This window comes from Podarcis vaucheri, assembly GCF_965113315.1.
Source record: "Podarcis vaucheri genome assembly, chromosome: 6".
Classification (NCBI taxonomy): domain Eukaryota; kingdom Metazoa; phylum Chordata; class Lepidosauria; order Squamata; family Lacertidae; genus Podarcis; species Podarcis vaucheri.
Window position 1 is genome coordinate 86,033,218 of NC_138764.1, and position 15,513 is coordinate 86,048,730.

General features: G+C 46.4%; 1 protein-coding gene across 3 annotated transcripts in view; it reads right to left on the reverse strand.

The window, feature by feature from the left end:
• SULF2 (sulfatase 2) overlaps nt 1–15,513 on the reverse strand; it is a 296,927-nt gene that overhangs the window by 78,577 nt on the left and 202,837 nt on the right. For all 3 annotated transcript variants that reach the window (XM_082225923.1, XM_082225922.1, XM_082225924.1), the window contains one exon: nt 8,082–8,327. In XM_082225923.1, the coding sequence (XP_082082049.1) occupies nt 8,082–8,256 (175 nt within the window). In that variant the 5' untranslated portion in view covers nt 8,257–8,327. The remainder of the gene's footprint in view (nt 1–8,081; nt 8,328–15,513) is intronic.

The following is a 15,513-nucleotide window of genomic DNA, read 5'->3' on the forward strand; positions in this document are numbered from 1 at the left end:
AGGCAAGCTAACACCAGTCCAGCTTTCATTGGTACAGTAAATATGTGACTGGGCTGTACAGCTTCAGACTGCAGGATCAACCATAGAAAATATTCCCTCTAGTTCAAAAATTAGCATGTCACCATAGTATTCTCCCTGACATGCTACTGCTTTGTGTGGAATGAATGTTTTATAGAAAGGAGCATGCATTAAGCTCATGTGAACTTCATTCTCAAGTGAATTAAGTCATTCAACCACTTGTACCACTCATTCTCAAGTGGTACAACCCAGAATTACCACTGAGAACTAAGGTAAAGGTAAAGGTACCCCTGCCCGAACGGGCCAGTCTTGACAGACTCTGGGGTTTGTGCGCCCATCTCACATCTATAGGCCGGGGGCCAGCGCTGTCCGGAGACACTTCCGGGTCACGTGGCCAGCGTGACAAAGCTGCATCTGGCGAGCCAGCGCAGCACACGGAACGCCGTTTACCTTCCCGCTGGTAAGCGGTACCTATTTATCTACTTGCACCCGGGGGTGCTTTCGAACTGCTAGGTTGGCAGGCGCTGGGACCGAGCAGCGGGAGCGCACCCCGCCGTGGGGATTCGAACCGCCGACCTTTCGATCGGCAAGCCCTAGGCGCTGAGGCTTTTACCCACAGCGCCACCCGCGTCCCCACCACTGAGAACTAGGCCTTCATTAATTTACTTCATACTAAAGTAACAACAACCCTGTATCCGATCCATACCAAGGCCTAGTTTGCATGTCATGGTAAGCCAACTATGGCTTACCAGGACCGCACGAACCTGCTTGGTCTCCCTATTCATAGAATAATAAAACTGTAGAGTCTGAAGGGATCCAAAGGGTCATCTAGTCCAACCACCTACAATGCAAGAATCTCAACAAAACCTCTGCTTAAAAACCTCCAAGGAAGGAGCGTCCACCACCTTCCAAGAGAGTTCATTCTACTGTTAAACAGCTCTTACCATCAGAAAGTTCTTCCTGGGGCTTAGTTGGATTCTATCGTCTTGTAAGTTGAATCCATTGGTTTGAGTCCTACCCTCCAGAGCAGGACTAAACAAGCTTGATCCCTTTTAGCCTCCTCTTTTCCAGGCTAAACATACCCAACTCCCTCATAAGGCTTGGTTTCCAGACCCTTGATCATCTTGGCCGCACCCCTCTGGACACATTCCAGCTTGTCAATATCCTCCTTAAATTGTGGCACCTGGAACTGGACACATCTAGACTACTCCAGGTGTGGTCTGACAGAGCAGTACTATCACTTCCCCTGATCTGGACACTATACTTCTGTAGATGCAGCACAGAACAGAATTAGCTCTTTTTTCTGCGGCATCACACTATTGACTCATTTTAAGCTTGTGGTCTACTAAGAGCCCTGGATCTTTTCCACATGTACTTCTGGCAAGCCAGGTGTCCCCCATCTTATATTTGTGCAGCTGGTTGTTTCTGCCTAAGTGCAGAACCTTATATTTGTCCCTGTGGATATTCATGTTGTTAGTTTGGGCCCAATTCATCCCGAAGCCCACTTCTGTCTTCTGCAGCATTAGCTACCCACCCACCAGCAGCTTTGATGAGTATCCCCTCAATTCCTTCATCCATGTCATTTATAAAGACATTAAACAACAACAGGCCCAGGACAGAACCCCGTGACACCCCACTTGTCATTTTTCCAGGATGATGAGGTACCATGAATGAGCACTCTTTGGGTTCGGTCCGTCAACAAGCTACACCCCCTTCCCCCGGCCACAACAGTTCGTTTTAGCTAAGCTTGCTGTAGCAGCTAAATGTGTCATCCAAATGTGTGGTGGTGCTTGAACTCTTTCCTATTTAACCACGGTCTGTAGCCAGGAGGAGAGCACTTAACCATGAAATCTGGGTTTTTGACACATGCTAAGCCAAGTCTTAATTGCCATGTGAAGCTAAAAGGAACAGGAAAGTACAAAGCACTTACCATATCCACCAGTGCCCTTGTGGTAAACCACAGTTTGGCTGAGCATTATATCCAAACACAGCCAAATTGTGATGCTAGAAATTCAGCCATGCAGGTGGCCTATCATCACATAAGTCCATAATTTTTCATGCCTACCAGACCTCTTTTTTCCACTATCAAGGATCAATGTATTAAATAGCAACTGCCTGGTTATTACTATCATACACACATACTGAGAAGCAGCCTCTGAGATTGCAATCGAGAAGAGAAGAGCATCAGCTAGGGGCAGTTTAACCCTCTTGCCTGCCTGCCTGCCTGCCCAAGCAGCTTGAGAAAGATGATTTTGAAAGGACAAAATGAGGATGGGGAAGGGTTAAGGTCTGGTTAAGCAGGCAGCCTCCAGTGGCGACTTTCTATTAAACAAAAATCAAGAGATCATTCAAGCATCTCCAATTTAATGTCTACTTTGGCCCATAGGAAGTAATAATAGCATGGGAGCTGGCCACTGCTGGAGAAATTGGTCTCTTTAGTAGCCTTAATTTAACAAGGGTATAGCAAATTGGAGGCCAACCAAGCTTTAAAGCATGCAATATGAGGAAAGATTAAAAGGAATTTGATATCAATCTCCAACTATTTAAAAAGGCTTCCAAAAAGGAGACAGGTGCCTATTGTTCTTACTGATATGGACATGTAGACAAAAAGGCAGCAGGTCGCATTCAGGGAAAGCAGACTTAGATTAATCCTGCATGGCCAATAATGCTTATTTGGAAGAAAGTCCCATCTAAATGAATGAGTCTTATTTTCAAGTAACTATTTCTCACTCCTGCGCATTCTACTTTATTTTATTAGTTGGTTTTAAGAATTGTTTCAATATGACAATAGCATTTTATTATCGTTGTAAGCAACAACGATAGGGACGCGGGTGGCGCTGTGGGCTAAAGCCTCAGCGCCTAGGGCTTGCCGATCGAAAGGTCGGCAGTTCGAATCCCCGCGGCGGGGTGCGCTCCCGCTGCTCGGTCCCAGCGCCTGCCCACCTAGCAGTTCGAAAGCACCCCCGGGGGCAAGTAGATAAATAGGTACCGCTTACCAGCGGGAAGGTAAACGGCGTTCCGTGTGCGGCTCTGGCTCGCCAGAGCAGCGTTGTCACGCTGGCCACGTGACCCGGAAGTGTCTTCGGACAGCGCTGGCCCCCGGCCAATAGATGTGAGATGGGCGCACAAACCCCAGAGTCTGTCAAGACTGGCCCGTTCGGGCAGGGGTACCTTTACCTTTACCTAAGAATTGTTTCAATATGACAATAGCATTTTATTATCGTTGTAAGCAACCCGGTTCTTGGTTTGGGGGGAATGTTGGTCTTTAAACGTTTCAAATAAATAGAAATATCATTAGGAAAGAACTGTGTGCGTCCTCATCTCCAGAACAACTGGGGAATGAAACCGATAACTGAAGACAGTTTGAAAGCACACACAAAAAAATAATGTTGTGAATTAGATATTGCTTGATAGCCTTTCTAATTCTGACATTTCTGCACATTTTTTCAGCTTCTCCTTTGTATTTTGTCATGCAAAGCTTGTAGACATCAATATCAGTAAAATTATAAACATGCTTACTCATAATTAAGTCCCACCTAGTTCAGTGGGGCTTGTTTCCTAGTAAATGTGTTTAGGATTGCAGTAAAAGGACATAAGAAGAGTTCTGCTAGATTATGCTAATGTCCCATTTAGTCTTGTATCCTTCTCTCACAGTGACCAACCAAATGCCTATGGGAAGCCCACAAGCAGGATGATGTTTATAGCAGCACTCTGCCCACCTACATTTCTCAACAACTGCTGTCCAGAGATAAACTGCCTCTGACAGTGGAGGTAGAACATAGCCATCATGGCTAGTAGCCACTGAAGTTTGCACTGAAAGTGTACCAGTTCCCTTATATTCATGCATAACAATGCAAATTTTTCTCAAGTGTCTGGATTTCTGCATTTCAGGAGAAGAGGAGGAGTTTGGATTTGATATCCCACTTTATGACTACCCTAAGGAGCCTCAAAGCGGCTAACATTCTCCTTTCCCTTCCTCCCCCACAACAAACACTCTGTAAGGTGAGTGGGGCTGAGAGACTTCAGAGAAGTGTGACTGGCCCAAGGTCACCCAGCAGCTGCATATGGAGGAGCGGAGACGCGAACCTGGTTCACCAGATTATGTCCCCTGCTCTTAACCACTACACCACACTGGCTCTCAATTGGTTCTGCATTTTTTCCCCTTTCTTTTCATGTTTAGATGCCTCCAGAATCTAGAACCCAACATTTTAAGAGCACTGAAGTCCTCAATATTTCCCAATATTGCACATACTCACTTGTTAAATTTGTGCCCCACCTGTACATCACATGCCCCCCCGAATGTGCTCTATTAATGTCTCATAATTCCTATCACTGCAGCAAAGCATGAACAAGCTCTTCCGAAAACCAAGTTCACTTCCACTTGATAAGAGATACAAACTGCAACGGGCACATTGCATCTATCACAACACTTTAACTCAGTGCGTCCATTCTGACTGATCTAGTTGGACACATTTGCCTAAAGCTTTAGGCGAGATTTAAGGAAAAATCTTATTTCAAGCTAATATGTGGTCTCCTGGATCGTCTAATGAGGCCTGAGGAAGACCACCCCCTGGCTCCACGAAATGCATTCTCTCTGGCCAGACCTTAATGTGTGTGGACACATGGGCCATTGTGCTTGAAATTGGCGAGAGACAACAGATCATCTGGAGAAAGGAAGTACACCGCCCAGAGGACTTTGACAATTGCATCAGAGACAAGCAGGCTGGCATAAAACAGATCGTGATAAATTTTTAAGGACCACCCTCTGGATTTTAGTCACAGGAGACTGAGATAATGTGCACAGCTTTTTGGAATATGCATTATTGAAACGGGTCTGTCTAGCTCTAAAACACACCACATTCTTACCAAAACGGTGAGATAAAAACCTTCCCTAAGCTTGCTGAATTTAAACCATGATGCAATTCTTCCACCCCCCCAACTGCAGTAGAGATGCTCTAGTCTCTTTATGAATTTAAAAATACATCTAAATGTCATTTGTGATTAAAAGAAACTGAAAAAAATGAGGAGCATCATAAAAATTATGTTTCCTTTGTTAATGCCTATAGCTGCAGGAACTGAGTGTTGCTTCTTTGGATTTCTCTTCCACGAAAATATGTTGCGCAACATGGAAATTCTATTTTAATGCCCCTAAAGAAAAACAGAAGAACATGCTCACCAGCAGGATATGTATTTCTTATCCATTAGAGGCGGCAACAGCATAAAATGAACAGCAATGAAATCTCCCAACACTTGCAGGCTATGCTGCAGTCCTATACTGTACAAGTAAAGTGGACACTCAGGTTGCAAATGTCATCCATGCGGGATGCACGTTCGCAAGCCGCAGCATCCGCAACCCACAGCATCTGCAACCCACAGCGGTGCATCTGCGCTAGAGCGGGTTGCAATTCGGCATTTCTGCGCATGCATGACCACCGAAACCCGGAAGTATCCCGTTCCGCTACATAACGCAACAAAAGCAACCTGAAGCGTCTGTAACCTGAGGTATGACTGTATACCTAGACGTCCGATTGAACTCAGTGGGCCTGTGGAAAACTGCACTTTCAGCTATAAAATATATGTTCAAGCTAGCAGCCACTTTTTAAACCATGTGTACCAATTCCAACATTTCATAGTTCAAAATAAGGGCATGCTTGTAACCTCTCAAGCTATGAGTCACTGCCCAAGGCATCCCCTTGCCATCACTGTGTGCTGCAGCATTCAGACATTCAGCTGAATGCATGGGACACCAGAGCAATCAATTGTCCGCATATTGCTGTTTATTTCACATATGACGACTACATGGAGGGAGCAGTCTATGAGGAACTTAACTGGAACAAAGTAGCTCTCTATCTAATATGGAATGACCTGACATTAAACCATCCCCCCCCCCATCTCAGTTACTTACACCACTTCCCAAATATTAGTTTAGGGGGGGGAATCCCAATCACTTTAACCACCGCTCCAAATTGTTATTGCAAAACCAAAAGCCTTGTTTGATCTTTGTTATCAACGGTTACGCCTTCCACTTGCAAAATTGGCCATCAGCATCAGAAATGAAGGTGAAGTCTTGAATTCAGTATTTCTTGAGCAATTACAAATCAGGTACGCAAAAGACAAGAAGCGTTTTTTTGTTTTGTTTTGTTTTGTTTTAAATCAATATTGTACAGTGGTACCTCGGGTTAAGTACTTAATTCATTCTGGAGGTCTGTTCTTATCCTGAAACTGTTCTTAACCTGAAGCACCACTTTAGCTAATGGGGCCTCCTGCTGCTGCCGCACCGCCAGAGTCCGATTTCTGTTCTTATCCTGAAGCAAAGTTCTTAACCTGAAGCACTATTTCTGGGTTAGCGGAGTGTGTAACCGGAAGCGTATGTAACCCAAGGTACCACTGTATTGCTGAAGTGGTTGATATTTGCAGATGTTCATGTACTTTTAAATTACCGTATTTTTTGCTCTATAAGACTCACTTTTTCCCTCCTAAAAAGTAAGGGGAAATGTGTGTGCGTCTTATGGAGCGAATGCAGGCTGGGCAGTTATCCCAGAAGCCAGAACAGCAAGAGGGATTGCTGCTTTCACTGCACAGCGATCCCTCTTGCTGTTCTGGCTTCCGAGATTCAGAATATTTTTTTTCTTGTTTTCCTCCTCCAAAAACTAGGTGCGTCTTGTGGTCTGGTGTGTCCTATAGTGCGAAAAATACAGTATATTTCTATAGTATATGGATTATCAGCCAGACAACAAAAGTGGGTTTTGCAAGTCCTTATGGTTGCTAAGAGACTTATACTACCATCCATTATGCAATGATCTGAGGATCTCACCGCCCTGGCTACATTTGAAATATATATTTCATATAGTTATCAGGTTTTGTGTGGTTACTTATCTAGACATCTGGAAAGCTTAACTTGCTTGTTTAACTTCAGGCATATGTACTGGTGACCGCGTGTGTGTGTTTTAATAATAGTATTCCTTACAGATTACTTATTTTACTTTATTATTTTATTGTCTTCAGTTCTTTTTAATTCTCCTTCCTTTGTAAAATTAGCAAACAAAAAATAAACGATTTTTAAAAAGATAAAATGAACACAACAAAATTAAGGTGGAAGAGCCTTGAGGTCACCTTTTAATTAATATATATATATATATTATTTTCTCTTCATTCTACTACTTCCAATTTATCCCTTTATTTGTGTGCGGGGCTGGGATCTGTATGTTTGTTGTGCGATATGATTCCATGTTATTATCTGTAAGAGAGACATAATCAACTTCATTTTGACCATCAAAAGGACAACTGCAACACATCCCTCCTTCCCCATGGTTCCACACAGTGCATCAGCTGACTCAGCAAAGACACACTGCACACAGCCCTACTCTGATTGTAGACAATGGAATTGCATCAGTAGTAGACTCCACCCTTATCTTTGTGAGACTTATATCCCATGATGGCAAACACTGGATAGTGAGAGCATGGTGTAGTAGTTAAGAGTGTTGGATACATGTAACTTATTTAACATATGCTTACAAGACTTTGGAGAGGAGGTGGGAGGGCGCTAGGACCCTGCCAGAGCCTTTGCACTGCGTTCCCAAGTCAGGTAAGCAGTGGGCCCAGCTCCAGATGTTCCGGGCTTTGTGCATTTTTGCATATGTGTGTGGATCCCTGGGACATAGCCCTGCATATTTGTGAGTTACCCGTATCCAAAAATGAACAAAGCATGCACAAAGTGAATATACACATCACGTGCAGTGTCAGGTGTACCTGACTTTCAGCTTAAACAACTCCAGAACACCTGGTTACTAAGGAACAATAGAGCAAAGGACTTTTATTTAATTGTCGATATTGGCAGTTTTCTTACCCCTCCCCCCCATTAGGAACTGTTTGATGATCCTTTGTACTCGGACCCTTTTTGCAATAGTTTATTCATAGGCTGGAAGTTTGACTGTTATAGCTCAGGTATGGATCTACTGTAGATGAAATTCTGCACCGATGTAGGCAAAAGTGAAACCCATTGCACTGTATCAATTACTGTTAATCAAAACTCTTACTGTTAATCAAACCTCTCTGGCTCTTACCAAGTTCTACATCCTGATCATCAGTGAGGACAAGGATGATGTTTGGACGGATATTCCTGCGGTCCCTTTGAAACCTTCCCTTCAGACGCTGATTTAGCAGGAAAGCTGAACTGTCACCCAGCAAGGATAAGAGAGTCATTGCTAATAATCCCACTGCGATGCTACGCTGTGCCATATTGCACCAATTTTGAAGAACATGCAAATAAAGGTGAGGGGATGTTGTCTATTTCTTCTTCAAAGGCAGATCTAAGAGCAGGACAAAAAAAGAGAGAAAGTAGGTGAGTATGGATGTGGTGAAAGTCTCAACAGAATATATAAATCATTGCTTCAAATGCAAAAAAAACCAACAACACATTAAGAGTTAGTTCCTTCTTTTAAGGATGAAAACTTTAAAAGGCCTATAAATAACCCCACACCATCTGCACCCTAACCACACCACTTGTATCTGCTAGAACGCAGGGCCAATTAACATTGATCAAGTGGTAGGAAAAGAGCTTTCTGTAAAAAGGCAGTGGACACCCATGAAAAAGTAATTGTCTACAGTAATTTCCCAGCGTGTGCCCTCTAGAATGTCCTCTATTTTGAAGGCATGTATCTCCCCCTTCATGCTTTAGCTGATCATTGTAATGGAACAACTGTGCAGTACACAGCAAACACAACGCAGAGTTCACCAGTTAAACAAAAAAAGCCTTCAGTATTCCCCCCCCTACACATCCATGTACACACACACACACCAATATTTTTTTTTAATATAAAAACAGATCGACACATTTAGTCATATCTAAGAAGCAGAAAAATAACCTGAAATGTTGAATGGGGTTTATAAGCAAGTCCAGAGCAAGAATTAAGACCCTCATGGTTTACACAACAGCCAAGTCTCTTATTTCCCACATCAGTATATTATAAAATTGTCTATACTCAAGTTAACCCCCTGACTTTACAGGGAACACCAGCCTCATGCTCAACTCCACCCTGGTGGAATGAAAGCATGCCTACTTATACCACAACTAGATTTGTTTCCATGTGTCCCGAAAAATACAAATTATTTAGGAAAGCATTGCAAACACAATTTGGAACAATTCTGTGGGCGGGTGTTTCATGCTATGTCACCCAAGATCTGGGTTGTTTTCACAGGGCAGTGGGTCAATTTTGAAAGGAGGAGACAAAACGCAGAGGTCTCATGCCAAAAACAAAACAAACACAAGCACACACACTAACTGCCAAAGACAGTTATTTACTGTGCAAAGAAGCATGCTTGTTATAACTTTTCTCAAAGGTTCTTAATTCCATTCCACTCCATAATGTGGAGTTCCCCCAGGCCTCTCTGCCACCACATTTCCTAGTTATTCACCTTTTCTCTATGCACCCCATGGCAGCTGCTTCCTTCCCCCCATTCGTGTCACCCTTTACTACACTGGTCTGCAACTCGGTCTCACCTTTATGCCCTTTGTTCTTTCCTGGCCCAACAAGTATCCTTTTATCTTTCTCTCCCCACTACCCTCTCTCTTGGGGGCGGCGGCAAGAGGTGAATAGCAGAGCACATGCTTTACATGTAGAAGGGTCCCATGTCCCTAGCCTATCCAGGGTGGGCTTTGAAACACCCCAAAAGAACTACTGCTGCCAGTCAATGCAGAATAGACAGTACTGAGCTTGATGGGCCTATTATCTGATTCAGTGTAAGGTTGTGCCCTATATTCTGTTTCTCTCCCCTTCAGTCATTTAGCATTGCATTTTAACCCACAGCTTCAAAGGATGCTTTCTTATTTCTGAACTCTTTTTTTTTTTGTTGTTCCTAATATGGAAGCCGATCCAAGGAAATCAATTAGTTGCTTAAACTCACGCTAAGGTTTGTTTAATCAAGTGGCACTCCTAAAAATTACAGAAGCAGCCGGAAGGCTGATGATGGGTGGGGAATTCACCTGCTCAGCTTGGTTGGGTTTTTATACCCCTGCCCTATAAGGTCAATCAAGGAGAATCTACGGGCTTATAATCATATGCAAATAGAAAGCATTTCAGGATGCAGGAGTAAAAACCACAGCAGCCTTAATGGAACAGGAAATGCTCCATTCTACCTCTTCCAAATGCATTATAGTGGAAACTGGAAACCATTGTTTTTGCCTCCAAGCCACAGTACTAATTTTGGGCTACAATTAAAAACTCTGATGCATATTGTCCCCCATTAATATACGAATGTTTATATACATGGTGGTTGCTTTTTACTATCAAGCACAAGCTTGGCTGAGACATATGTATGAGAGAAGTTGCTGTAAAGAATGGGAAGGCAGGGTTTCACTTCCTGCAAGATGGATCCGTCCTTTCCCATTTCCTTTAGTAACCCAGTTCCTGGATGAGACATGAGAAAGAGAGATGAGTTTAGGGCCAGATAAAAAGCAGGGCAGTCCAAATTAAAGGAAGGTGTCAGAACAATTTCAAGGGTCCAGACTGGGTGTGTGCATGTGCTGATTTGACCCTAGCCTATCACTATCCCACAGCCTTTTAAGCCAGCCCACAAAGGTTACTAGTGTATCAAAAACTACTAGCCGGCAGGGATGTGGGGGCAGAAGATGGGATAGGGAACTGGGTCCTTATTGCAGCAGTCCACTGCATTTCTATGCTGGTGCAGAGGAGAGGGCTTATCTGCTTGGTTGCCATGGTGAGCAGAGAGGAGGAATGGAGCCTTCATCCCTCTTTCCTCCATCTGCTCCCTTGCATGCATGTCATTAAGAAAATAAGGAGAGACTGTTGGATCAGGTCAATGGTCTACCTAGTTCAGTATCCTGTTCTCACAGTGGCCAACCAGATGGCTCTTCTGGGAAGCCCACAAGCCAGACCTGAGAACAGCAACAGTCTCTCCACTTGTGATTTCCAGCAACTGGCATTCAGAGGCAAACTGCCTCCAATGGATGTAGATCATAGCCTTTTCCTGCATGGATTTGTCTAACCCTCTTTGAAAGCCATTCTTTTTGCCTAAGGCTACCAGGCTAGTGCTCAGATACAAAGTCCTGTTTTGGCTGTGGTGGAGAAGCATTACCAACCAGAAAGGGCAATCTAACTGTCCTCTCACGGCTTATAGCCAACATAATCTCACAATAATAGATGGGATCTATCAGGGGATGATTAGCTGCTTGTGCTTAAAATGGTGCCCCTTCAGAGTTTGTGCGGCCCCACAAACCTCTGTGTGTGACAGAGCCCCTCAGACATGTCTGCTCTAGTCACTATTAGAGTCCGACAGTGGCTGTTTGCGGAAACGCCTCCAACAAAGAAGTTCCTTAACGGAAACACGTCTCCTGGACTCACGACGTGACAGCTTCCGACGAAGCATGGGTCTCCCTGCAGTTGCTTCTGACACCTCCCCACTATTTTCGCTGGACGTGTCTCTCACCCCTTTCTCTCCCCTGCTTCCTGCCTGCGTTGCTGCGTCTCTCTCAGTATTACTGAGATCCTCCTCCAGAGACCCCGCGCTCCCCCTGCTGGTCCCTGCTTTGGCTGTTGAGTCTCTCCCCGTCTCTGGGAGCCCTATCACCTCCTTTCCCTCTGATGTCAGTTCCCTGACATCCACCTCCCCTCCAGGGCCCCCTTCCCCCCCGCCCCCTCCCTCTCCTCTGGGCGGTGAGGAGCTGAAACCCCGAAACGAATCCTCTTCATCTTCAGACGTCTCGGACATTTCCCTCCATCGGTCTTCGTTCCGACTCGCTGAATCCTCCTCCACCTCGGAATCAGAGAACCCCTCCAACTCCTCTTCTTCGTCGGTGGTGGCGAAGTATTCCCTCCGGAACCTCGCCACTGGCTGGGGTTTACGAGGGAATCTCTGATGAAAAGTTTCAATTAGAACCTCGTCATCTACATCCTCTGCCCTGACCCAGGTGTTTTCCGACTCCGGTTCCCCTTCCCACATTACCAAATACTCTACTTGCTCTCCCTTCCACCTGGAATCTAGAATCTCCGCTACATGGTAGCTGTGTTCTTTTTCCTCCATCGCTGGTCCCCTATTGACCCTCCCCTCTCTGTCCCCTATATACGGTGACAGCAACGATCTGTGGAACACTGGGTGCAACTTCATGTGGTTCGGTAACCGGAGTCTGAAAGCCACTGGGTTGACCTGTTGCGTGACTTCAAATGGGCCCAGTCTTTTGGGTCTTAACTTCTTACAACCTCCTTTAAATGGTAACCCTTGGGTGGACAGCCACACCTGGTCTCCCACCCTAATGCTTTCCCCTTCCCTTCTGGTTTTGTCTGCCTGCCTCTTATATTCCTCCTTCGCCCGGTTTAAATTAAGTTGGAGTTGGCGATGGATCGCTTCCATTTCTTCAACGAACTGTTCTGCTGCTGGAACGCTCCAGTTCTCCCCCTCCCCCCCTGGGAAGGCTCGGGGATGACACCCGTGATTGGCCAAAAAAGGGCTCATCCCCGTGGACACGTTCTCTGCATTGTTGTAAGCAAATTCTGCCAACGCCAGCTTCTCCACCCAATCATTCTCTCTGTCATTAACATAACACCTCAAATATTGCTGGAGGACACCATTAGCTCTTTCCGCCTGCCCGTTGGTTTCTGGATGACGGGCAGTAGAGAAATTAACCTCTACATGCAGTAAGCTCATGAGCTTCCTCCAGAACCTGGAAGTAAATTGTTTCCCTCGGTCCGAAACCACCCTCAAGGGGGCGCCATGCAACCTAAACACATTTTCCACAAACAATTTGGCGGTTTCTTCTGCTGTGACCGCATGTGAGCAGGCTATAAAGTGGGCCATCTTGGTTAACAGATCTACCACCACCATAATGGCTGTTTTCCCTTTGGACCTGGGCAGATCAGTCATGAAATCTATTGCCACTGCCTCCCACGGTCTTTCCGGCGTGGGTAGTGGTTCTAATAAACCTGCCGGCGCCCGCCTCTCCCCCTTGGCTCGTTGGCATCGGTCACACCCTCTCACATACTCCCGTACATCTTCCCTAACCTTGGGCCACCAGAATTCCCTGGTAACCAGCCACATGGTTTTGTGTTGCCCAAAATGCCCTGCTGTGGGGTTATCGTGCAGTTGCTTGAGTACCTTTTCCCTCAATTCCCCTTCAGGTATGTATAACGCTCCCTTGTAGTACAACGCCCCATTTCTCTCCTCAAAACCCCCGGGTTTGTCTCCCTCCCTCCTAAGACTCCTGAGTTTGTCCTGGGCGTATTCATCCTGCCCCGTTCCCTCTACCAGTTCCCTTTGCCCCACCAATGCCGCCCCACACACCCAGCGGTCCTCGGGAATGACATGGGTCTCTTCGGGTGCACCCTCTCCCTCCAAATATTCAGGTTTGCGTGAGAGAGCGTCCGCCCTAACGTTCTCCGGGCCTGGTACGTAACAAATCTCAAAGTTAAATTTGGAGAACTCCTGGGCCCATCTCAACTGCCGTTGGTTGAGCACTCGCGCAGTTCTCCAATACTCTAGATTCTTATGGTCCGTGCACACTTGCACCTTCTGTTGTGCACCAATTAGTAGGTGCCTCCATCTCCGGAAGGCCTCATAAATTGCAAGAAGTTCCCGGTCGTACACCGTGTAGTTCCTCTCAGACTTGTTCAGCTTTCGCGAAAAGAAGGCACACGGTCGCCACTCTGACCCCTCCTTCCCCGGCTGCAGAAGAAGCACCGCCCCTATGGCTCTGTCCGACGCGTCTGTTTCGACCCTCAGCTTTTTTTGTAAATCCACATGTAGAAGTTGTTCGTCAGAGGCGAAGGCCCTTTTCAGTTCCTCAAACGCTCGCTCCGCCTCCCCCGTCCAAACAAACTTCTTTTTGCTGCTGAGACAGTCCGTGATGGGCGCCGTCAGGTGGGCGAAGTTTCGGATGAACTTACGATAAAAGTTTCCAAACCCTAGGAACCTCTGCACATCCTTCTTGGTCTTGGGTGTTTTCCATTCCAGCACCGCTTGAACCTTGCCGGGGTCCATGGCCAACCCCTTATCTGACAAGCGGTACCCCAGGAATTCCACCTCCTTGGTATGAAACTGACACTTCTCCAGTTTCACCCACAGTCTGTTGGCTTGCAGCCTGCTCAACACTTCTCTGACGTCTCTCACATGTTGCTCCTCATTCTCCGAATACACCAACACGTCATCTAAGAAGGCCACGCAATTCTTGTAGAGCAAAGGCCCCAGTACGTGGTTCATGAAAGCTTGAAAACACGCGGAGCCTGTTTGTAATCCAAAAGGCATAACTAAGTATTCAAATGCCCCCAAAGGGGTGAACATGGTGGTCTTCCATTCATCCCCTTTCCTTATACGTATCAGGTTGTACGCCCCCCTTAGGTCCAGCTTTGTAAAAATCTTTCCCTTCCGCACCCTGGTCAAAATATCATCAATCCTGGGCATAGGAAAAGCCGCCGGCTCGGTCACTGCATTTAAGGCCCGAAAGTCACATACCAGCCTCGGCTTGTCCGTGTGTTTTTTGTCCACAAAAAACACTGGGCTACCCCCCGCTGCCTTGGACTCTCTGATGAAGCCTCTCTTCAGGTTCTTGTCAATGAACGCTCGCAACTCCTGCATTTCCCTGTCTGACATGGCATACAACTTGCCTACAGGAAGCTGTGCTCCGGGGAGTAAATTGATCTGGCAATCAAAGGGTCTATGCGGAGGTAGTTGGTCAGCTTCCTTCTCGCTGAACACGTCGCTGAGATCAGCATACTGTGGTGGCACCTTCCCCTTCTCCATTACTTCAGTCCCTGCCAGGGTGGCTTGGGCCCCTGCTGACCCCTTTTCCCCCCTGCAGTGTTCTAAGCAATGTGCGGAACCGAAGGAAACCACTCTTTGATGCCAGCCCACCAGCGGATCATGTAGGGCTAGCCAGCTCATTCCCAAAATAATGGGAGCACCTCCCAAGGTGGCCACATTAAACGCTATCAGTTCTGTGTGCCTTGCCACCCTCATTATCATTGGGATGGTCTGCAAGCTGACTCCTCCTCCCAACAGTTCCCTGCCATCGATCGTGGTCACCTGCAGGGGGTTGCTTAAAGGGATAGTCTGTATCTGGTGTTCAGCAGCAAACTCCTTGCTCATAAAATTGCAGGAGCTGCCTGAGTCCAACAGTGCCTTTATTTTTAGGGGGTGTCCATTTTGCAGCTCTAGCGACACTTCAATCACTAGAGCAGGTCGAGGAGCTTCTGGCACTGGCACTTGGGGAAGGGGCACTTTCACTGCTCTTTGGCCTGGCTGCAGTGCCCTGATGGCAACCAGGCGTTGGCTTTTACCTGCTCCGTTTCTCCCTGCTCTTCCCCCTCAACAGCTCCCACCATTCCTTGCCATTCCTTCCTCTGGGGGCAGACTCTGGCAAAGTGGCCTGGCTGTTGGCAGAGATAGCATTTCCGGGCTCCCTTTCCCTCCTTCTTCGCCCCCTCACTGGGCTTTGAAACTGCGCGCGCGCGGGCTGTTCCGATTTCCATCGGCTCTGCCGGCGGGAAA